Consider the following 25,935-nt stretch of genomic DNA (forward strand, 5'->3'; position numbering starts at 1 on the left):
GAGGTAAAGCTACGGAGTCCAATTTGATTGTTAGAAAATTTTTTTTTCTAAATTCTTTTTTTAAGACACTTCTCTATATTCATTTGATATCAATCAATGCTTCCAGCATCCAATACTATTAGTGTAGTTTTCTTCAGGTTATCTTGATTTTCATATTTTACACAGCCATTGATGTAATAATGGATTTAATGGAACCACAAAAAGACATAACAAATTCGTAAGTTTTTTCTAAAAAAAGGAAAAGCAGGCAGTGACAATAATAAAATGGTTGTGAAGCAAATGCAAAAATATTACAATCTCTGAGGCACTTGGAAATAGTAAATATACTGACATGCAGAACAGCAACAGACACTTATTTTAATAACTACTCATACTATTTTATAATCAAGGAATAATTCCATCCTAAGCGGATCAAAAGGCACAAATATACTAAAAATAAAAGATAGACTATTGGGATTTATATTGCACAGCATCATTAATGCTTTGCAGCTCAGAAATAAAATATAAATTTGCGAGTGATGATTTTTATCATAAAAATTGATAGTTTATACACATCATGGGTTTTCAACTGCATTTAATTCAAAAAACATATTTGTACCGTATGTTTTGTGAGAAAGAAAAAGGCTGTGATGCATGAAAAATGATTAGTAAATAGTACGCAGCATTTACAAATTTGTGAAGCAACTTACCTGGAACAAGCTGGGAAAGACAGAAAACAACCCATGTATGGAAAATAATTTGAACAATACTTCGGATATGAACTAACTCAGCGGTTCCCAACCTTTCTACCCTGTCGGACCGGTAAAATTAGATTAAATGTACTCGCGGACCGGAAAAAATTGAAATGGCCGGGACAGAAAAAAATAACATATATTTGCGTAATATAATGCAATGTCGGGCACTCAATATGCTACTGGACAAAAAAGCACATTTAAAAACATTTCACACGGAGAAAAATTATCAAATAATGTGCCGACCAAAAATTAAAAATGGGTGAAACATAAAATAATATCATATATTTGCGTAATGACATGCAGTGCTGGGCACATATGAGAATTTTGCTGCCGTTTCGTTTCTAATACAAGATAGCAATCGAGGCCTCAAAGTTTTTGCAACACGTAGCTCTGCAGCCGATTTCTTTGCTTCGTTTTAATTGAATCTAGCGATGAAAATGTTTTTTCGCATAACGCAGTAACTGGCTGAAAGACGGACAACAGTTTGACTGCTCGATTGCCTGGCGATGGGTATTCGTTATCAAGAGATAACTAAAATTGTGATAAGTAATTCTTATTTAATCTGAACGGTAAAGTAGAATCACCATTTTAATCGAGCCCCTTCTTTTTCATTGGGTTCATCCTATTAATCCCTCTGCAGTTGATCGTCGCCTCAAACTAAATGAATTTGCATTACAATGACAAAGTCGTCGATAACTTGGCAACAGGCTCAAAATCCTACTGTGTCTGGAAAAGATCTCTGCGGCCCATGCCTTTTTGCGCGTCTCGCAACAAGTTCATATCTTACTGGAATATTATACTGTTCTTGACTGTTTTCTGGTTTAAACAAGGAGATATGCATTACGTTTTATATATATAGTCATATTAATCAGAAAAAGCACGCAGAACAGAAAAAGCACGCGTGCCGATTTTTAGGCTTTAAATTTTGCGAGATTTGATGGAGCGCATTCACGATGAATCGGAGCCGAAAAAGCGAAAAGTGTGAATGATCGGCGCCAAGATGTCGCAATATGACGGCGGAAGAGAATTGCGTAATGATGTCGCAACTTTGTCTACGGTAAAGCGATCGAGACGGCATAAAAACAACAAAATTTCTCGCGGACCGGCAAAAAAGCTTCGCGGACCGGCGGTTGGGAACTACTGATCTAACTAAACGAACATATTTGATGATCTGCATTTAACTCATTGTTCTTTGGATATGCATAGAACAATTTTATATAAATAGGCACCACAAATGAAGAATATAATTTACAACAGAAAAAATGGAATAAAAATAGATTGATAATTTATATGCAAAAATATATCAGCTCTTAAACTACTTCAGATATTTGAGTTATATGATCTTCAATACTAGAACTACTATTATTAAACTGAGGATGATTTTCTGTATCTTGTGTTTTAAATAAAGTTGCATTGTTTGATGATACTTGCTTTAATCTTGTCCATTGATTTTTGCTTCGTTTCACGGCAGTGTTGTGCTCTTGCATTTGTTTTTCCAATGCAATAATTTCACACCTGTTAAAAATATGTTTCTGAGCTATGAAAAAGACGAAGTTCGAGAGAACATTAGTAAACAAGTACAAAATATTCAGATCTATATGTGACCGAAGTCTTCATATTGCCAAGCTTGGTCATGGATTCTGCAATTACTGCACTTTGCTTTTTTCCCAAAAGGAATTATATACTGTACATTACATATAGGAATTGTCAATTTTGTAACCGAGAGCAGGAATGAGCCTGACTTAGCCTTGCACTCTTTTCAAATTAGCATATTTAAGAGATTCATACAGACACCAGTCCTTCAATAATTATTTTGTAACAGTTGGCCTGCATGTATTCATTTCCATAGAATTCAATTTATGACCACTCAAAATTTCAAAGGAACTGGTCCAGTAGTTATTGAAATACACAATTTTTTTTATAATAACAAGAATGCAAAATTATAAAACCATTCATTGCTCCACTTCATGTCTAACTAGTCTGTTTCAGTTTGTTTGACTGCGAAAGCTATTTATTAACTTTTCCATCACACACCTGTAACACCCGAATCACTATGTTTCTAAGGTTATGTGACCAGAGTAAACGATAGATGTTCAATTTGAGCTATTATGGGGTCATTAAGTAAATGATTTGCCCGTCCTCACTGAATTGACTTTGGCCTATTACATGCAACCATACGAGAATAACCAACTATAGGTTGTAATGTTATAGCATGCAAAAATACTTACTGTAAATCCTTCAAAGATTCCTCAATTTCCACAACAGATGCTGGCAGATTTCCAACAGATAATCTTGTGCTTGGGGTTTTGGATTTTGCTAAAATCAAATATAAAAGTGTCAGCTTTTGTGTGTCTCAGAGTTGATATACAATATGACAATGGCATATGCGTCAGAGGGACGAATGTTTCAAATACACACTTTTGGAGTTTGGTTAAACTTCACTGTGTTTAAGTGATAATTAAAATTTTACCAATTAATTCTCAACACGAAAACTTTAAGACATTTTAAAATTGCAAATTCAATTTATTGCATAATATTAACAATAATTTAATTTGTTTATCAAGATATTATTTATACTCGTATTTGAACCAAAATTTGGTGTTTTCACAAAGAACCGCAGTCATATACCATGCAAGACTTGTAGGTAATAATTTTTTCAAAGCAAACAATGTGCGACCACTTACTGCCAGAATCACCGTCTCCACCAGGTGAAACTACATCAGCGATAAATGTTTCTGAACTCGCACTATCATTGAAACTCCCATCAAATGAAATTCCCTAATAAGTGAGAAAGGTTATTTTCAGACAACCAAAAAACAATCTTTGCATGCAAACAGACTGTTTACAAATGTGACACAGACATATTTTTCATATTGAACTTATAAATATTGCAAATTTTTCTCATTTGCTTTGGCAAGTTTGACTGAAATTTATCATCAGGATATGATTTCTGACGTAAAGTTTACATCATATATACCCATCCAGCAATCACTTTGCGGTTACAGCCAGCGAACTGAATTAACGATTACATCTGCTACACTATTAATACAAACAATGAGAACTTAATAATCTCAACACATGTACAACACTGATAAATGTTTGTATTTAGATATTCAATTAGTATCTGTGAAGAGAAATGGCTCGTTCACTCACAAACTTTTTACACAGTAAGTCTTCAGGAAGACTTTTTAAATACATGTGGTTATATGGACAGATTAAATAGGCATTTCATTACCGAAAGGTCGCAACCGTTCTCAGAAACAACGGATTTATCTTGTGTTCCTGTTATCCACGATAATGATCTCAAACTCGTTTGCAACCTCCTTGATCTCATTTGATATCTATTCTTCTCCTTGAGTGCAATGTCACTTAATCTGGTTTTTTCAGTAAGTTTGACCTGGGCAATGGAATTAACCTAGATAACTTGGAAACTGTGGAAGAATATTATACCAGGGGTGTACAAACTTTTTCTACGAAAACGACTGCATTAAGTCTTTTGTAGAAATACTGCCGCCGGTGAGAATGAGGTCTATTATGAGGTATAGTCATATTTAGTAAAGAATTGGTATTTATGGATTTATCTCATTGGCTTGTGCCTAAGACTTTTATGAATTGTTAAAATTTAGAATAATTCACTGAACAAAAATTCTGGGGCAGTCGAATAATTCCAGCGAATTGTATATATTCAAATTGTTTTAATTTTCATTCGGAAGAGAGGCCAGGACACTGAGGGTCGATATCCCTTGCTATGGATTACCATAACAGCCATGCTGCAACTTCTCAAACATAAATTCTCCCATTAATATAATACTTCTTCTGAGATATTGCAAAAGAATGGCGATGTCACAAAAAATGATGATCTCAAGCAAGTACGTTTTATGCTCATTTTGCGGATAAAACACAAACCATCACGGCCGCACAACTCATCTTCTACGGCCACAGGTTGTGCACCTCTGAACATAGAAAACTACCCATGAATTTTAGCCCTTACCTGTAACATTTCCACTGAAATTCTGAGTTGTTCATTAACATCAGTTAAACCCTGTAATCTTTCATTTAAATTTGAAACTTTCGATTGCAAGATTTTTCTTTCTGCCAGTGTTTTACGCCTAGTTTCTTCTGCTTGTAAAGCTGACAATTTCTTGACTTCATAGATTTCATTCTGTATGAAGAAATTCTCAAATTATATAAAAACCTGCCTCAAAGATGAACCTTGGAAAAACCATGCGTGTAAGTTATGGACGAATAAAAATATACCAAATTAACTTGCTATATATTAGACTCATTGCATTTATGACTCAGAAATTGGTGAAAAAATCAATTCAGCCAAAATTTTCATGTCCTTGAGTAACATGTAACTTGAGGTGTACTAAATACTGTGACAACATAGCAATTAAAGCAGTCATTCCTACACGGAAAAATACTTTTTGCATTTCAATTAAATGTGCAACATCGTTTAGATGTATTTTTTAGAATACAGAAATAAGGCAAAAGAGATACAAACCTGAAGTCTGTTTATTTCCTTTAGAGATTTTCCATCTTCCACTGGTGAATGTTCTTCTACATTGGCAGCAGAGGATGAATCAAAACCATCTTTTTCCAAGGCAATAGCAGTTGTAGGCCTGATCATCTTTAGCTCAACAAGTAAGTCACTTATCCTGTCTTCAGCACTTTTGAGTTTCCTTTTTAAAATGTAAACAGTTTTCTTATAGGCTCTAAGTTTTCGACTTTCCATAGTCCGCAGAATCGCCATAGGTGAAGGTGGCTTAGCAATCATGTCGTAATCTGTATTAATCCTGTTAACAGCTCCGCAAATATCACACACAACATTTTTATCTGAATTTTCTTTCAACACTTCCGAGATTTTTACAATTTCTGGATCATTACCGATTTCCTCACATTTTTCATTTTTCCCTTTTTCACCTGTGTCCCAAAGAAACAAGTTTGATCTTGCTCCAACCGGCTCATTGTCATGTTCGGTTTGTGAAAAGGCATCAACAGTAGAGGATGATTTATTTTGCAGAGTAATTGTTTCAAAAGCATGCATTGTTTGCATACCTTTGCTTTGTGCTGCTTTATCACCAGTAATGTTTTGAAGTCCTTTAAAAAAATAAAATAAAAATATACAAACTAAAATATATAGTATCACATGCAAAACTACTAAATTTTAAGTATAAGATACATTTATTTCAATAATATAAATTACGAGAATTTCAATTCAAAATTATATTAATAAAATGAGTTTTATACCTAAAATATTTAAAACCAACATATGATAATTTATGAATAATAAACATTGATACATACTGCTTATTTTCTTCAAAAGTTTGTCGTTATCATCCAAAGCATCATTTAATTTTTGTGAGAGAATTTCGGACTCTCTTCTTGAATACTCCAATTCAACTTTGATCTGATTGGCACTCTAAGAATCAAATTGAATCCTTGAAAACCACTAACTAACGAAAGATTATTAAATACCTAGTATAGTACAGTAAAAGTATTCATTACAAACACATTTATACTAGCGTGAATGTTTCATCCTAGTAACCAAATTGCTCCGCAATGCCAGAGTTCAAATTTTGCAGGTAATATTTGAAATCAATTCTATTGCGTTTAAAAAAATTCACAAAGATTAAACTACATGGGTTTTCTCACTAATCAACTCATGGTAAAAGCAATCGATAAACTGAAACATTTATCATAAATGAAATTGGCGTAAATGAATGCCATTTGCATATTATTTAATGTTGGCAATGTCAATGGAAGTCAATATTTCAAGATGATCTGTATTAACTGAATAACTTACATGATGACTATATGCTGGATCTTCATTATGATCAGTTTGTGTCAATGAATCTTCTAGCAAAGATGAATGAATTTCTTGTGGTGACGAAGCCAAGCTTCCATCGTCATGGCTAGTTTGTGTCCCTGAATCTTCTAACAATTTTGTTTGTGATAACTTGAGGTCTGAAATAAACATCATTTTTTCAAAGGTTTTTACTGAAGTGAAAAATTAGAAACAGGTCTAGTGACAAACTGCCGAGATAACAAGAGCTACAATTTATTGATTTGAAGAAATGATTAGTAAAATCCATTCGAAGCAAAATAGGAAAACAGCAATTGCACAAAGGAACTCATAACAATTTAGAATGGGAAGAATACGAGGAGAGTGCGAGACAATTGGACAAACTTATTTATGATGCATTGACTTCTATGTTTTGTATCAGATTCCCATCAACAATAACAATAATCAACAACAATAAAATATACTGAAAATTATTACCATCAATTGTTGATTTTGCATGCACCAGTTCTTCCAAAAGTTGGCGGTTTGTAAGCTCAAGTTCCTGCAGACGAATCGCTACTGTTTGTCTATCTGACAACAAAGTTACATTGTCATGATCTGTTTGTGTTGAGTCAGTTTGATGTAATAGAGATTGATTTGCAATTGGAGCAGAATCATGGTCTGTTTGCACAGAAGACGATAATGAATCGTGTTTGAAACTTTGTTCTGAAAAAAATAAATGTAATTTATTTATGAATGACAAAACTCATATAGGAGAAATTTTATGTTATCAATAGGGCTAATTTGACAAATATTATCATCACAAGTGATTCAAAGAGTCCTGTTGCACACTAACACAATTATATTTCTGTAACATTTCGTCTGACCGAGGTCAGACTTCCTCGACCTCAGACACACATATTTTGATACCTTGCAAAAGCAATATATGCATACGATTTCACAGGCACAAAAGTAAGAAAAAGGATAAGTACCGGTAGTTAATTATTCATAAGGAATTTTCAAGTAGAAAATCAGTTGCCCACATGTTTAAGCATCGTGTCGTCAGGGGCGGACACTTTCCATAATTTTGGGGGGGCGAACTTGGATCGCCTACCGAAAAACACCGCGCCGTGTATCGTCACGTAACAATAACCTGTCGATGTCATTCTCTAAGTATTAGCATGTCATTTTGTTACTCATATATCGATTACCTAGGCTGCTTTGCTCGGACACGGAACTTGCGCGTCACTGAACCAATTTTTTGAATTCCGCGAGAATTAGCCCACGGCTCTTGCTAACAAACAGAAAATAACAAATTTGAGGAGTCGTATTAGGTTATTGTTTCAATTCCTAGTTCTGCATAAAGCGCACTAACGCCGTTTCGTAAAATTAGAAATGCAAAACAAGGTAACAAGCTATTGTGCGAATTTTTTTCCTAAATTTTACCAAGGAATTATCATTTGACTAGTAGAATTGCCATCATTGCCGATTTATTAAATCATCATTTGAACTCGACATAACATTCAGGATTCACGCAATGACTTTGCAGGGTTTTTATTTATAATTTAATACGAAAATAAACAGGCACAAGTTACGCCATTGTTAAAAGAGCCGACTTTATCAACGAAAACTGATTTTTCACTTGTGCAAAGTAATCAATCGAAGACCGACACGGGCATATTCAAAATGTCTTGATTTATTAATTTAATTGTCTTCAATTTAAACTGCGGTTGAGTCGACAAAACAAGAGCCACTCTAAAACACGACGGCAATCCGCGGACATAAAAATGTGTGGTAAACTGCCCGTTTATATATTGTTTTGATCCGTATTTTTGCTATTTTGCGCATTCGATAAATTTGAGATGTACTTGTCACACTGGCCCCGCTCAATCGCAATGTTGTCACTCCGATTATTTTCAAAGATGGAACCTTTCGAAAAATCCGTAAATTTTCTGTCAGTTCTCACGTAGTAAAAGTTATTTCAGTACAATAAAAATACATAAATAAATACAAAAAGTGATCGAATATACTTTAATTATCTTATATATCACCACAAACCGGGGAAAAGTCGCGTTCTCAGCTTTGTTTAATGTTAACACGAAAATTTTCGACGTCAATTTAAAAGTAATGGATAAAAAGGCAAATCCCGCTCACAATTGACCGTGTTTCGATTTTAGTGACGAAATGTTTTTAAAGGTCAAGCAAACATAACTTGTGCCGTAGGCACACGAAATTTTGCGATTTTCGATGCCTAGAAAAGCGTTTTTAGACTGTTGCGGGCCTCAACAAATCTTATATTGTTTACAGTTTTATTTTTAGTATTTTATATTTCCGCTTTTCAACTTTTCGACATAGTAAATGCTTTGATCTTTGCCCGCAAATTATGCTGGGCCTTGCACGAAATCCATAACGTGAAAAGATACGTCCAGCGGTGAAGATTGTTTATAACAACTTTAGATCTAGTTAATTTTTTAGCGATAATAATTAATTGTTATAATGAAACACAGTTTGCCTCTTTCACTTCTCTCGCAAGTGCCGACAATAACACTATTGAAAGATTTTGACAATGAGAAAATCATGTTAAATTGTACAAAAATGAATTAGTTGTGCAAAACCGTGGCGCGTGATCGGTGGTGCGTTTGAAGACGGAGTATTACCCGTGCGGGCGCGCATGTTTCACAAAATTGTGAGGTGCTCCGAAGGCGATCTGGTCCAAATTATTGTAAAAAAAACATTTATAATATCGGTAACTATTAACCGTTTAATTGCGCTTGACTATCGCACTTTTCGGAAATGATAATTTTGTAAGGCGGAAACAACATGTATTAAATTTTTTTTTGCGAAATTATTGGGGGGGGGGGCGACCGCCCCCCCTCGCCCCCCCGGGTGTCCGCCCCTGCGTGTCGTGTCAATTGAGACTAGTGTTATGCATAACTCAAACTACCCACTATGTTTAAAGTTGAAAGCGATCATCGGAAGTCCAAAAGTTACTATATATATTGTGTGGGTAGATAAATTGATCATTTTAAACAATACCTGATAACAACATCTCTGATTGAGACAATTTTTCTTGAAGTAAAATTTTTTCCTTCTGTAATGCATTTAATTTTTCATCATAAAATGACTTCAGTTTCGACATCATGTTTTCCATTTCATAGTTTATATTCTGAACACAAGAAAAGCAATTTTTTAGCTTGCTCTAAGAAATACAATACTATCATTGTTTATAGTTTGTGTTTCTTTCATATCAACACAGTAGAATATAGCATAGAAATCTTCATAGATAATATAAACAGAAATTAGATTTGTACGAAACAGTGAAACTCCAATAACAAATACATTCAATTAAATACGATATATGGTTTTTATCATTACCGAAGTTGATTTTGAATAATCAAGGGAGTATTTCATTTGTGACTATGTTTTGAGAAAATATTCATAACATGAAAATAAATTCTTCGCTGCTGTAAATATGATTTTTTATATGTAGGACTGGGCAAAATATTTGACTGAGAATATCGGTCAGAGACCGGAAACTTATCGATCGAAAGTTAGGGGATCCCCAAAACAGCGCTCTTACTCCATAGTGACACCTTGTGTCCCATCACTAATTAATTAATAACTCGCTAATTATACGACATAATTCGCCCAAAAGGAATAGGCTTCTGGTCCGAGATAAGATGAATGCACATGCAAAATCTGGAGCAGATTCAATCTCGCTTTCGCGAGATATCGCGTGCATCTAACAGACAAACAGACATACATACAGACAGACAAATACCTATCAACATACTTACCGATAAAAATCGATAAGTAATAATTATAATATATAATAACAAAAGACCTGTGCTCAGTGTGCTACAATAGGATTACTTGCCACTCACCAAAGTGACCACCCAAGAATTTCTTGAAAATATTGGAATTATTTGATTTAATAAAAATATAAGATATTGCCTACCTTTACTCATATGACAACCATATAAACCAGGGGTTCCCAAGCTTTTAGAGACAACTTTCAAGTGTTCAGTGCGACCCCAGGTCAATATATATATTTTCATGAAACTTTAGAGCTTCTTTCACTGGACTTTTGTAATTGGTCATGTGGTGGCATTAAGTAAAATAAGCTAAAACCAAACAGTGATGTCACAATAATCACCTACATTTTCTATAGCATAAGCATAGAGCGATGCTTATGGGCCTGTTTTACAGTAAGCCATGGTACAAACTGCTAAATTTAACATGTTTTGTCAAATCTTAGATGTTTTGTACATCCATCCTCTACCATACCTCGGCGACCCCATGACCTGTTTGCGAGTGATTGTGACCCCTGGTTTGGGAACCCCTGAAATAAACAATCAACATGCTGATACAGCTTGAAAACCACTATTTAAGAAAGAACAAACCTGTCCCACGGGTTCACTGTCATGCTCAGTTTGAGTGGATGAATCTTCCAATAAACCCAAAGGAGGAAAATGAGATATTACGTCATTATCACGGGACGTCTGTGTACCAATATCTTGCAATATTGAACTGTCTAGTTCTGTCCAATCTATAATCAAAATATCAGGATGAGAGTTGATTACATTTTTAACACTCTGCAGCTGAGCAATTACTTGATCATGCAATTGTACAATTATCTTTAAAGTTTTGAAACATGATTTTTTTTTGAACAATACCTAACTATGTAGCTTGTAAATATAACAGCAGGTTTTCCTCAAACATGAGCGCAGATGAAAAATCACTGGAACATTTCACAAATCATGACCATTCAATGTGTACTTCAGCTATAATTAAAACTCACTCGTGATTCTACTCTGGAGTTCGGCAATAGTTTCAGCTTGCTGTGTATTCTCTTCTAATAAACGAAGTTTCTCTTCTTCCAAATATGTTATTTCAATATTCTCTGTCTGATATTGTTCCTGTGATATATCATGCACATTTTAATTCTAGCAACTTATAATTAATGCATTTTACATTAAGTCCAATCCAATATGATACTATTACATATACAAGTGACAGACAACATTTGAATGAAACAAAAATGTAATATGATCTGTTAATAAAACACTACCGTGCAATATCCAACGCTTTCATTATCATGTTCAGTCTGTGATGAAATATCAGTTTTGTTAGCTTCAATCTTTTGTTGCCATGCACAACTTTCGCACACCACACAAGAAGTTTTGTTGTGATCAGTTTGTGTGAACATCTCAACACAAATTTTGACATCTTGTCTAGTTTTGATTTCTAGAAAGAAGTCGACTTTCAATATCAAAGACTTAGATATACTTGCGTTAATTAGGCTTGTTCTTTTGTCATTTCTTCAAACACTGATATTAAAAATCACAGCAGATATCTTGTATTATGAAAGTTATATAGAATACCTAAAAATACTGGCCTAATTTTGATTTGAAGATTTTCACACTTTTGTAAATTTCTGCAATATATGAATAGAAGAATCAAATTCAAACATAACTCTACCCAACGCTATTCGGGAAACGTACAAGTTGCCAGAAATACAAGTAAAATTTTAATTACCTTGTTGTTGTTGATCCATCATTTGTAAAGGTGTTTGTACAGAATAATGGTCTGTTTGCATTGATGAATCAATATAAGAATGGGAATGAAGACCTTAATACAAAACTTCTTCTAAAATTATGATTTTATGATGTTGCTTATCATCATGTAGACAAACAGAATCCAACAATATGTGTATATTAAACCTTGTGCCTCACAGTTCGAAACAAAAATACAGTTCATGCTGATTTTGCAATTCAATATTCCAAAAGAGCCTTCTTATTTCAAAAGTTTTTCACATAGTTATGACAACATGAAAGCCTACCAAGAAATAAATCACTTGAACTTAAGCGACATATCATCGCAATGTTAGGAATTGTAAACTACAAGATTGCAAAAACTTGCATATACACCAAAGAAACGTAAAAAAAATGATCACTCACCCGACTGCAAAAGTTCATTTCTTATTCGACTTTTTTCATCTTTTACTGAATGTTTAATTCGTAAAATTTCCATTCGCATTTTCTCTGCAGCATCTTGAGCCCATTTTTCATAATGTTTTTGTAACGATACTGCATATTGTTGTTGTCTCATCACAGTGTTTCTCAACAAATCAATCTCTTTCAGTAAATGGGCTTTTTCCTCTGAAATATGAAATCAGTGAATCAGCATTGTGACATTTCCAAACTGTTGCTTACATAAATTGAGTGGCGGAAAAAATCAAACCGAATGCAGGTTATTATATTGGATAATATCTAGAACAAAAATACATCATGCCAGTTCTAAAATTTCGGAATTAATGACAAGTGAATATTCTTCAGACTGCAGAAAGCAAAACTGACAATTGGGAAAAGTAATTGACTCATGAAACGTTGGAAAACTGCAACAACATTTAGGAATTCAAACAGAAATTATTGCACCTGCTAATTGACTGATACTTTCAGTTTTTTCATTATTATAAATTGCATTAGTAAGTTGCAATGTTACACTTGATAGCTCTTGCTTCAAAATATTCATTTTTTCCTTTGCAATGTTGTACTGGGATGTCTTGTCTTCAAGTTCCTTATAAGCAAATTACAAAAATTAGTAATAAAATATAATATACTAATAAAATGCGCGACCTTGTATGTGAAACAAGATGGCAGATACCAGAACGTAGTATGTGTACCAGGTTAGGGTTAGGACGTAGTTTTATTCCAATTTTCCTTATTTTAGTTCTATTAAGAGTTCGGGGACTAGCCAAGTAACTCCCTTAATATTTGTACCTGAAATTATGGCCTAACCCTAACCTGGTACACATACTACAGTCCGGTGTCCGCCATCTTGGTTCACACACATACTACATGAGTACCGAACAAAACACAAAAAGATATTTACTTCATGACTAGTTGAAAATAGTCGATGAGAGGACGGGTGTAATCACTGTTATTCAATCATATGAAAAATCACAATAAAAAATTTTAATGTTTTGAAATTGACATAAGAACCTTATTTTTGATTTCTAAATCTTCACTTATTTTCCCATCCTGTATTTCTAAAGAACCAAGTTGTTGTGACAATACATTGTTGTGATCTTTAATAACTAGCAACTCTTCTTCAAGTTGATGTCTTGATTTTTCATTTTCTTTAAGTCTCTACATCAACGAATAAAATTCATCATACTTATTTCAGGACTATTGATGTACAAAGGCTCAGTTAAATAACAAAATCTGCACCAAGATAAATTTATGAAATTTTACTCAAGATAACCCACATACCATTAAATTCAACAACTTTAAGCTCTTTTAAAGCTTTAAGCTAACTTACTTTGCCTCATTAAATACAAATAAAGATAAAAAAAAATTCATACATTCTGACAGTTTTCCAAACGATTATTCATACATATATTAATATAACAGGCTAGAAATCTGTCACATGCTCTGATCAGTTTCCTTATCGTCCCAATAAAGAGGAGTCTTTGTAGAGAAAAACTCGTAATTAAAAAATATATTCAATAACCTTTTCCATTACTGATATTTCATCTACTAATTTCTTTTCATTCTCTTTTCCTTTTATTCTCAAATCATCTTCCGATTTCTTCGCATTTTGTTTTTCAATTTCTAATGATTTGAGAAGTTCATTAATCTTAGAATCAGCTTTCAAATTCAGTGATGTTAAATTATTGTTATCCTGTATTAATTGTTCCTTTTCATGAGATAATTCTCTCCTGGCCGACTGTAATTCAGACAAAAGTTGTAACTGATGAAGAGAGTGTGATTCTTGTTCTGCATTATCATCAGAGGATTTCAGTGAATATTCGTGATTGACCGATTTCATTTCTTCTTCTTTCGAAACAATATCTTTTTGCAATGAATCAATCTGAATATAATCAATTAAACATCGAAATATAAGGAAATAGAAAGTTGTAATTTAAACTACTTTTCAGCAATACATCATAGATATCAACATAGTAGAGAGATCATAAAAGTGACTAAACCCCAGAATTTCAGCATTCTAAAATAAAGTTGGGTAAGAGTCTTTCTTATGTTTTCTCATATCAGTAATTCATCACAATTACAAAGAATTTGAAAATACCAATTGCAAAAAAAAATTAGACATGTACTAGTTAATAATATATTCGAGTTGAACCTGGTTATCCAAATGATTAATTTTTGATTCCAGTCGCATTCTTTCTTCGCTATGCTGAACCTCATTCCTTCTCATGTTTTTCTCTTCATTATCAAGTTTTTGTTTGTATTTCTCTATGATTGTTATCATTGAATTTTTATCAAGTTCAAGTTGCCTTGCAGATTCTTCCATTTCCTTTAATTTCTTGTTCAATTCAGAAATTGTTCTCTACAAGAAAAATAAACAAAGATTTTAAGTAACGTAGAAAGTAAAAAACAACAATTCTGATTCTAGCTGATAGTTCCCTATTGTACATATGACAATGCTTCTTGTGCCTAATGCTGTGATGAAATAATAGTGAATACATATTTTAATCCCTCTGATGAAGGAAAGCCACAATTTCTAGTTGTTGCTGCTCACAGGTAACAATCATGTCCTGACCTCACTGTTTTCCAATGATAAACCCAGCTTTACATAATTGTGTTTTTCCAAATTCAACATCTGTGATAAATTGTCATTCTCTTTTGATTTCATTCCAATCAGATCATCTTTTTCTCGAATTATTCTGTAGCATATTAAAACATCTACATTAAAAGTCAAGCCTATCATAGTGGTTGCAATTTTTACAATATGAGCCAGAAAAGATTTCCCAGATACATGATTTTAATAACACAAACATACAGTAAAACGAACAATTTATATAGTTAGAAATATATTTTTTTATTAACTTAAGCTTTATTTTGAAGAGAAGAATGGAAACAACATTAAATAATTACTATTTTATAAATTCAACGACATCTTTAGTCATTTTAATAATTGTATATTCAACTTTTAGTTTTTTGAAGATACAGAGTGTGATGTTTTTGACAAAAATTTGTGGAAGGGTTACAACTTACAAGTAATTTTCAACCATCTATTTTAATTTATATGAAAATAATGCATTTGGTTTCAGTATAAGATAAATGTGTCATGTTTTTTATCAAACAAGTTATAATTTCATATACAATTCAAATTTATGAATGAGCATTGAGCAATATTGAAAAGTCATAAAGCAAGATGGGTTCAAATACCTTTTAAAAAAAATAATTGCTTCATGCTATCAATTTCAATAATGGCGTTAGGCTTGCACGTAATTGACAAAAATCAATTCCGTAATTACGGCAAAATCAATTACGTAATGACCCCGTAATTGCGATATTTTTCCACGCATTTAAACCTATCATAACAACCAATTGAATCCACTTCTTTTCCGAATGGGACATTGAAGTTGGGTTTTCATATTCTTGGCAGTACTACACGCCGGCGGCAGATGTTAAAGACAAATATCAAGGAGTGAATTCAAATTAATTTTATTCTGATTTTTATCTTTTGTGTTAGCTTTGGTTTTCCTTTATCACCTTCGCAAATTAACCGTCCCATTTTTATGCGATCAATTTTATTTTATCATTACCGACTCTGGTATACGGATATTTATGGAAACGATAGTTTTTTAAAACCACCTTAGTACTGAATAAAAATTACGGGTTTCTAATTTATTAACCAACGACGAGCGTATTCTCTCGTTTGATTATACTTGCGATTTCCTCGCGACGAAGACTTGTTTTTGCAGCGTCTTCTGCATTATCCGACATTACTGCCTTGTTAGCATTTTATAATAATAATTATTGATGTCGACTTATTGATGATATTCCGATTACTATGCTTCATTTTACATTTAATCATTTTGCGGACTGAATGTTTATAACATTATTTGCGATAAATTTAGATCAAATATTATTTATTTGCGTATAATTTAAATACCGAACTTATATGATATGCCTTCTCCGAAAATACAAAGTTATATCGCAAAACAATGCATTTTGTGACATTTATTTTACACTCACGACATTTATTTGCTCAAGTCGGCGATCCTATCGGCCAAGATTGACACAAGTTTGGCCGAGTGCCGGTGGTATTCAAGTCGACGATAAATCAAAATAAGTTGCCGCATTTGGTAAGACTGTTAATCATATATGGCTGAAATATTGAGAGGAATTGTGAAAAACATCATGAGCAAGGCCAAGTCTGGACTGATATATAACGATAAAACCGTTAACAGAACATCAAGATTTTGTAATAGAAAATGGATCTCGCACAGAATAAACACACTGGCTCATATTTGATTATATATGATAGCAGTTACATTTTTAGCGGTCCGCGAGGAATCCGTCGTTTTGTTGGTTCTCTGCGTCTCGATCGCTTTACCGATGCCGAGAAGACGAAGTTGCGTTGGTTCATTACGCAATCTCTCTTTTGTCGTCATATTGCTATTTAATAAGCGCGACATTAATTATCACGGCGAGGTATTGGCGCGAGTGATCAATCGCTCTTTTCGCTTATTTGGTTCCAATTCGTCGCGAAAGCTCTTCGTTAAATTTCACAAGATCGTCGTGTTGAAAGGTTATGGATATTTTCCGGTTTATACCCCAAGTCTGAAATAAAACAGCCAAAAACAGTATGATATTCCATGTTCATATATCAAGTGTTGATATTAACAATAAAGAATGGTTAAGCATTGCTAATCCACACTTGGTGGGGAATTCCCACTATTTAAACGCGTGACTATAAAATAGAAACGGAACATATATACCATAAGTAACGGGAAACTGGAACAAGTAAATAATAAATAAAAGTAAAATGGATACAAATGTTTGATAGACCATGTTTGATAGATTGATCTCCTGCGTTCATTAGTCATTTCACCCGAAGAAGTTGAAACCGGGCGTGTTAGCGTCCATCGGTCTTAACACAATTCTTCCCCCTATCTACGGTTATTATGTACATTGGCCATGGCCATGCTAGATAAGATGCGAGAGAAGTTGAAACCAGGTGTGTTGGCGTCAAACGGCCCTACTCAGTTCTTCCCCCTTAACTACGTTGATAATTTACATTGGCCATGCCAGATAAGTTGATAATAGGTTAGTAAATGGCAACGCGTCATGCCTTCCTTCCGACGTAACAAGAGAGAGAACAGAGAGAAAAACGGCTGCGAATACCGGAACTCTAACTTCTTCTACTTGTTGAGCTTCCATTTTTCGCAATCGACGAAATTGACAGCTTTGAAGAAAGCTCGTTTCAATGCAATAATTACGACTTTACGTAATTCGTAACTTCCCTTCCGTAACTCCAAATAATTCCGTAATTCCGTAAATTACGTGCAAGCCTAAATGGCGTAAAAAATGTGAACAAAACGCAACTATTAAATTTCATGGTGCGGTTGTTTCAAAGTTTGAACATGAATATATTAATACATGTGATCTATTGATTTAAGTTCTTTTTTTATGAAATGCCACCGTTACGCTAACTATAATGAATAAAAATGCTAGATAGAAATTATTATACCAGTATCGAAGATAACTAATATTTATTTATATTGCATGTTTTCATATCTTTCGAGAGTTTCCCATTTTTCTGATACTTGGCCACAGCCACAGATGCCATTATACTGATGTTAATATGAGACCGTATAATTGCATATGATAATATAGGGTGACCCAAAAAAACAGTACCCAGGTTACTCGGAACATAATCTATGGGTTCCGTTTTTTGGGGCCACGCTGTACGTGTGAATGTAATTGTGTATATTCAATCTGATCGTTTGTTTTTTGCACTGTTTTGATGTTTCGTGATTTTTTTGTTTTAGTCTGTGCCAAGACATTGCAAACACAGGTTAATATTTTCTGTTCCATCAATTTCAATATTTTGTTGCCGTTCTGCGAAGTCATTTCATTTATGTTACCAATCTGCCGAAGTAGAAACTTAGAAAGGTTGGATACCACTGTTCAAGATACACTACAATCATTTGAGTCTACAACTAACAATTATCCTTACTTTGCACTTGCCGCTTCTGCTTCAATCGCATCAACCCATGATTTTTGATTCGCATCAATATGTTCTTTTAACTTCTCAATCTCAGTTTCAAGTTTTGTTTTATCAATTGCAGAAGTCCGTGAGTTGGTCAACAACTGCTCAATCTGATCAGAAATTTTTATTAGTATGAATTATACTTTTTATTACTTAGGATTGGTACATAAACTTCAATCCATCAAAAGCAAGGCGAGGCGAAACCAAATTTAAATTGAATATACTGCCTAAATATTTGAGCAGAAAAGTGTATCAAATAACATGAAACAAACAGAGTAAATCAGGCATTGCCTTGGTAAATGGAAGACTTGTTTTAGAGTAGAACTGTAACTAGATTTAGACGATTTGTATGATAAACTGCAGGGAAAGAATAACAAATCAATAATTTCAGTATTGAAATCGGATCATTTATATGTATATACTTACTTGCACATTTTTGTCTCTTATCCTTATTTCTGCATTAACATTGCCTAACTTTTCATTTTCAATTGCAAGATATTTCACTTTTTCTTCCAACTCTTGTCTCTTCAATGCATGCTCTTCTGCTAATTTTGACTAAACACAAGCAATTTTTCTAATGTGCATAATATTCACGAATACACTTTTTAAGTTTGATTTAAGTTAAAGGAATATGTAGAAAATAACAAAAAAGTTTTATCTAAACAGCTATAAAGGCATATCGAAATCATCTTGACATAGGCCATCTAAAGACTCACTTTTTATTTAATGTCAAAGATTGTGTATTCAAGGCCCAACCTACAGTACATATTTCCCGCTTTTGAACTTACAATACAAACAATGAAAAATGTATTTCGACTTCAAATTGTGATTGTAGACTTTTTAAAATATGTTTTAAGAATATTCATTCAATAGAGATTATCCATTAACCAACCTTGTCGAGCATTTGTTGCTTTAGCCTTGAAAAACTTGACTCCACTTTGGACAGGTCACAACGTAATCTTGTTACAGCAGAATTCAACTCTGATTTTTCCTTTGTTGCAGAGTTCAAGCGAGTGCTCAATGCTACATTATTTGCATCTATTTCACGAAATCTAGACTCGTGTTTTGTTGCTTTTTCTACAAGTTCTTGATTGATATGTTGAAGATCTGCCATTCTGCAAATGTAACACAAATAAAGTAAAGACAAAGAGATTGGATAAAAATAATACTCTATCTTGTTTCTGCAGTAGCTGCGTTATCCTGGTTATGTTGACAGAAAACAAGACACAGACACTGCAAATTTTTAATATTATGGAGGTGATTACGGTCTCAGATAAAGACATTCATGTGATCAACCATTATTAATAAAGCATGTGTGGTCAACCTAGCAAACTACAATCTGTATGTTGTGCCACCAATTTCTAGACAAAACAATTCTTCAAACAATGATATGCTTCATGAATTGACAATCGGCTATTTCCTAGTTAATATGACAAAAATCCAATTACACTCCAATCCAACCTCATGGCACTAAATTTCATACATTTACTATTCAAACCGAATTATCAAGATATATATTGGACACAGCAAAGCCACAGTCATAGAAAATCATTTAAATAAAATGCTAGCAAGTTGATATAGACAAAGCTGTTGCGAAGAAGGACATAACTTCAAAGCTCTCATCAATCCCATGGGAACAATAGATTATATATCAGTGACTATATAGTAACTGTTTGCTGGTTAGACCGTGCATGAGGTTTGGATAAATCAATTACTTGACTACTGTTTGGTTGTCCAATAACACTTATTTCGATACTCCCGTAGTGTGTGTACCAGGTTAGGGTTAGGCCATAATTTTATTCCAATTTTCCTTATTTTATTTATATTACGAGTTCGGGACTGTCTGTGTTAGTCAAGTGAATATACCCCCTGCGCATAGGTTTCAGTCCCTTCACACAACTTGATGTAAAGTATGTGAACAAAATTAGTTATCTCCATATTGGTACACACACATCTGGAGCGTCCTTATTTCTACCCCAAGAGGACAATTTTAAGAGCACACAGCACAAAAATTGTTGGGATTTCAGCATGTACATTGATGTAAAGCAACAAACATTCATAGAACATAATGTTGGTTGTTTTGACATCATAACAACATGTTTCTGAAACCAAGCCTCAGACCCATTTTCACTCCTTCCCCTGGCTTACGTATAATTGCTATGACCGTGATATGTAAATGAGAATGGATTGCTGGTAATGGACTCATCAAGATTGATATCTAGCAGACTATCATACAATAGCAATAAAAATCGATTCGACAGAAATATGAGAAACTCACTTTGTTTCATTTGTTTTGTTTTTGACTTTCAAAACCATATTTTCTTGTTCCGATTCAAAGACTTTTTTACTAAGTTCATTATTTTCTCCTTTCAAATGTTTAAGGTATTCATCAGCACCTTCTCCTTTTACACTTGCTTCCTGCAGTAATTGTTCTATAGAGACATTCTTTCTTGCGAGTTCTTTCAGCTGAAAAACCAAATAGGATGATAATGGTTGTAGGCTTGCACGTAATCGATCAAAATCAATTCCGTAATTACGGCAAAATCGCTTACGTAATGACTCCGTATTTGTGATAGTTTAACTTACATTGGCACTTGCCAATTTCTCTAGTCATAACAGTATGGAATCATGATGACGCATGTTGCAAGCATCGTGGTACATTTAAATTGCTTGAAGGAGTTGATACTTGTGAACAAAATGAAACGGACAAATAATTTACTAATCAGAAACAACCAAATGATTCAAAATGAAACCGATAAATTGTCAAGGGAATAAGCAAAATTTGCGTTGGAATAAACAGCTATTTATTGCAAAAACCGATTAAAATGAACATTGTTTTTCGTTTAATAATTAACCTCGAACAAATCCGCTTGTTTTTCATCCTTTCGGAACACCAACACAGCTAATTTTGCCGATTGTTTTCATCAGCTTGACATCGTTACTGTGTCGGGGGGATATTTGGAATCGGAAATTTTCATGCAACAGCTTCTTAAAAGCTTCTCTTCATTAGCGACTTTTTCATTCTTCCAAAAATTTCGTACGTCAGACATTTAGCATTTCACTAAGGCACATGAATCTCCATCTTAGAAAATTGTCATTTCAACTTCAACGTTTCGAGTTCGTGCAGCACGAAACAGACGGGAGTAAACGCTTTGCGAGATGTTTTCTAGTGCGGTTTGTAAATAATTACGACTTTACGTAATTCTAAATTTGCGACATAACTGAAAATAAATTCCTTACCGTAATTCCCTGCAAGCACAATTGCTTGGAAAGAGACAATGGATGTGTCCACAATACAATGTGTGAAATAAGAATATTTCCATTTAAAATACTATATTATATCATTCAATGTCTATATTTTGGCATCACAAAGGATGACTGGCAATGGTAAAACAGCAGTCTTTATTTCAAGCCCAACAATATATTTAAGATAAAAACATGAAATATCAACACATTTAAATAAGGTTATCTACATACAATGTTATTTCTCACACGGGAACATTACCTCATGTTCATATCGATCCATTTTTATTTTGTATTTTTCTAGATTCTCATTCAAAACTTCGATGTTGAGATTTTTTGAGACTTTTTCTGCATTGGCAACATTCATAGAGTTTTGTGCTATTTTCAATTCTGCTTCTAACTTCTTGTATTGCTCAAGGGACACTTTCAGTTCTGATTCATAATCTTCCTGCAATGTTTAGGAAATTGTATTAACAATGCACTACATTTAATAAAGAACTGAAGAGCAGAAGGCTCAGCTCCAGTTCATCATTGTACATCCAAACCATAAATATTGATCTTGATGAAAGTAGGTAAAATGAAGAAGAATAAATATATTTTCGCTTGTTATTTTGAATCAATTCCGGAGAGTAAATGAATGAAGCTCATCTTGAAAAGCTAGATTTCAATTTCTCAATGGACAAAATTTCAATTATTTCTTAAATCAAGAAGTAAATGAATCAAGTATAGGTAAGTATGAATGGCTGCAGTTGATATTCATAAGTTTCACTTACAATAAGAGGGAGTCCAGCACAATAAACTTCAGCAGTATATTAATGACAAAAATAATCCACACACGGTTTAATAATGTCAGATCTAGAAAACTTATGGCCATATATTACTGAGTATAGCATTGAATATATAAAATTGACCAGTTTGATGTGTTCACAAGTCTTGAAAACATTTGCTAGCTCCCCGTAATAACTGATCTAGATGAACTTTATCAGTGAAACAAACCTGATTTTTATGTAATGAATCCTTCAATTGTTTAATAGTGGTTTCGTAATCTTCATTTTTTTGTTTTGCTTCGAATAGGTTCCGAGATAAAATTTTGACTTTTTCCTCTTGATTATGATATTCCAATTGTAACTGATGTTTTGATGAAACAAGGATTGCAATATCGGCATCTGCCAGCTGTTTGTATAAAGAACCCCTAGAATCAGTGACATTACACAAAAGATATTTGAAAAAAGGTAATTACTTCGTGATACATGTATATAATTTTGGTGGTAAAAACTAGAACATGTTTTAATGTTTATTAGTGGCTAATCTAAAGTAAAATATAAACGATGTTAATTAATATAAAATAAGTAAATGTGTTAACAAGGCCGCCAACCACGAACAAAGATATATCTAAACTTATCTAACTTTCAAAGCTTGTTGTAGACGTTCACATTCAGCTTCAAGTATGGAAGACTTGTTATCTGTTTCAACATCATGATCGGAAATTAATGATGCAATATCAGTCTGAATGAATATAAAAAAATATGTAAAAAATTAAAATGATAAATTTTCTCGAAAAAGCAATAAGCTACTCACATTCGACTGTTTGGCGCTTTGAGTACCACTCAAAGAATTGCAAGAGCTGATTGATGTTGTGCTTGCATTCCTGCTGTGAAACGCTTCCTTGTTGACGTTTGGTTTTACAGATGGGTCATGGTTGGTTTTATTATGTGAAGGCATCGAAGTGATGGGTAACATAAGAGAGGGAGAGATTTCAATTACCCTTTCACGTTTAGAAGCAGAGGAATATCTACCTAACGTAGTATCCTCAACAGCATTCACGATGTTCTTCATTTTGGGTACCTTTTTGTGAGAATTTGAAGCAATATCTGTTTTTGATGCATCACCTGCTTTGAATGACTCCTTTACCACATTATTTCCAAGATTTTGTGTTGTATTCAGCACAGAAGAAAGAGAGCCAAGATCAGAAATATCTGTTACATCAGATTCAGACATGTCATTGATATCATCCAGTGTAACCATACTGCTGGAAAGTGACTCATCACAACTCACAGATCGCCACAAATCAGGAGTAGATTGGGCATCATCATAAGGCGGTAACAAACTTGTGCGCCCATAATTTGTTGCCCTCTTCCTTCCAGAATAAATTTTTGACACAGATGAAGGAGTGAGGAGTAGAGGATTGATATTTATTACTCTATGTTTCCCAGTTCCACACACTCCAATTTCTTGGTGAGTATCCGAAGCTTGAGTTTTGGGAGATTTAGTCTTTCTTTCTTGCTCCATATCTTTATATTTTCCTAATAAGGATCAACCATTATTTGATACTGAATGGTCCTATCCTATTACTGTTTCGCTTTCACAGTATTATATCTGCATACAGATATATATAGTTTAATTTATGAATTTATAAAAATATATAAAAGATTTAAAAAAAAAGAAAAAGTCCTACCATGATTTGATTATTAAAGGCTTTCCTACTCACTATCCATGTCAATATAGTTCACGATAAACGGAAACTTAAAAATCACATTAAGGCTATTTATTACACCTATGATATTCCATGAATTTAGTATCAGGATTAGGTTTTTTTAAAGCAAATGAATACTTCGCACTATTGAAAAAAATTCTGAAATTACACGACATTATTATATTCTTATCTAACAATAATCTTAGTACTATCATTTCCTTGGGAAGAATATTATTATCAAAAACATTGGTGCAATATATTTCAGTATTTAATATATTTTCATAATTGCCATCATTCAAATAGTCGTCCCAATAAAAGACAACAATTACTGAATTATAACAGTGAGTGCAAACCCCTCCTTCACGAGACAGCCAGGGCCTCCATATCTGCACTGAACAATACATTGAAACAGCAGTTCCCAAACTTTTTGTTTGTGTTGTGCCAAATTATCAGGGAAAAAACAAGCGCAGTTACACAAAAAAATTGCTGCCTGTAAATAAAACTCATTTTCGTGATTGTTAATGTGTATTTTAGTATTTGACATTGCCTTTATTCTTCAAGCATACATGTTTGTGTAGGCCTAAAGAATAAAGGCAATGTCAACACAACAACATAACGCAATAATATTTATCTTATCGTGCTAAGCGTTACAGCGTTAGGTATACGCTCGCCACCTCTGATTACTCTGCGTGGGTTCGCAGGTTCAAATCCCACGCGGGGATAGTTATGTGCGAGAGGATTGCTGGACTCCTCGCCACCGTAGAGTGCTTCACGTAACTGCTGGTCGGTTACGGCTTTCTCCACCATCAAGACCATGCTTTCTGGCTTTCGAAAACAAATATTTAATAAATCCCATACCCGACATCAGGACATGGAATGGTAACTGGACGAGAGGCCGTGGTTTGCCATATGGTTAAGCCGTCTTATTGGCATTCCTCTCCCCCGGGATATATATGTAAATCCTATCAAAAGAGAGGCCAAGATTAAACTTTCTAAATTTGAACTAATTTTTGGTTTCACAAGTAGCAACTGCCTAAATTCGTCTTCATGCTTATTTATGTTTCCTTTTTAGCTTTGTTTCAGAAAAATAGCAGCTAATCACTCTGATCATCGATTCCCAAACTTTTTGTTCGTGCTGTGCCAAATTATCAGGAAAAAAACTTACCACGCTCTTACGAAAAAAAACTTGCTGCCTGCAAATAAAACTCAATTTTATGATCGTTGATGTGTATTTTATTCCTTTTAAAGTTTGTAAACATGCAGGCCTGAAGAATATAGTTAAAATGTCAACCCTTTTCCTCATCTATGCATGATTTTCCTTTGAAATACTGAAAAAATCACTCATTTTCGCTTAACCTTTTTCACAGCTAAATTTTCGGGGCGCACTGAGCAAATCACCGCGGCGCACTACACTCCCCATTTGGGAACCGCTGACTCGGATGATATTATTGGGATTCGCATTTCGGCACAGGCACCGTCCTCAACTTCGCTCACCGATATTATTTACAACTTTGCAAGCAAGCTTCACCTGTGAATTTTATTTTGTCGTGTTCATGTAGGTTGTTCATGAATTTAAGTCTTCCGAAAACAAATAACTAACTTATCCCATACCGTACCCGACATGGAATGGTAACCGGACGAGAGGCCGTGGTTCGCCATATGGTTAAGCCCTC

The 25,935-nt window shown here is 33.8% G+C and overlaps 1 protein-coding gene across 2 annotated transcripts; it reads right to left on the reverse strand.

The window, feature by feature from the left end:
• Positions 1-168: 168 nt before the first annotated feature.
• LOC120328117 (uncharacterized) lies at positions 169-25,314 on the reverse strand. 2 transcript variants are annotated; one of them, XM_078114213.1, is made up of 29 exons: positions 24,245-25,314; positions 23,368-24,165; positions 23,197-23,295; positions 22,786-22,962; positions 22,052-22,237; positions 20,825-21,012; positions 19,439-19,661; positions 18,973-19,101; positions 18,514-18,656; positions 15,085-15,208; positions 14,665-14,871; positions 14,035-14,394; positions 13,524-13,670; positions 12,957-13,098; positions 12,480-12,680; positions 12,058-12,150; positions 11,591-11,766; positions 11,321-11,438; positions 10,923-11,068; positions 9,556-9,685; positions 7,018-7,245; positions 6,541-6,701; positions 6,042-6,156; positions 5,239-5,834; positions 4,726-4,896; positions 3,970-4,131; positions 3,419-3,512; positions 2,963-3,050; positions 169-2,249 (listed from the first exon to the last, which is right to left on the reverse strand). In XM_078114213.1, the coding sequence occupies exons 2-29, from the start codon at positions 24,076-24,078 to the stop codon at positions 2,045-2,047; spliced, it is 5,520 nt and encodes a 1,839-aa protein (XP_077970339.1). In that variant the 5' UTR covers positions 24,079-24,165; positions 24,245-25,314; the 3' UTR covers positions 169-2,044. The 2 variants fall into 2 exon arrangements, with proteins under 2 accessions (XP_077970339.1, XP_039250454.2); XM_039394520.2 differs by lacking the exon at positions 24,245-25,314 and having other exon boundaries at positions 23,368-24,174.
• Between the last annotated feature and the right edge of the window lie 621 nt (positions 25,315-25,935).

Source organism: Styela clava, chromosome 7, assembly GCF_964204865.1.
Source record: "Styela clava chromosome 7, kaStyClav1.hap1.2, whole genome shotgun sequence".
Lineage (NCBI taxonomy): Eukaryota > Metazoa > Chordata > Ascidiacea > Stolidobranchia > Styelidae > Styela > Styela clava.

Coding starts and splice junctions, on each gene's coding strand:
- LOC120328117 (XM_078114213.1), bottom strand. CDS start 24,078: ATGGAGCAAGAAAGAAAGACTAAATCTCCCAAAACTCAAGCTTCGGAT. Junction 22,963..23,196: donor GTCTACAACAAGCTTTGAAA/GTTAGATAAGTT, acceptor TTATACAAACAG/CTGGCAGATGCCGATATTGC. Junction 21,013..22,051: donor TGGATCGATATGAACATGAG/GTAATGTTCCCG, acceptor TTGGTTTTTCAG/CTGAAAGAACTCGCAAGAAA.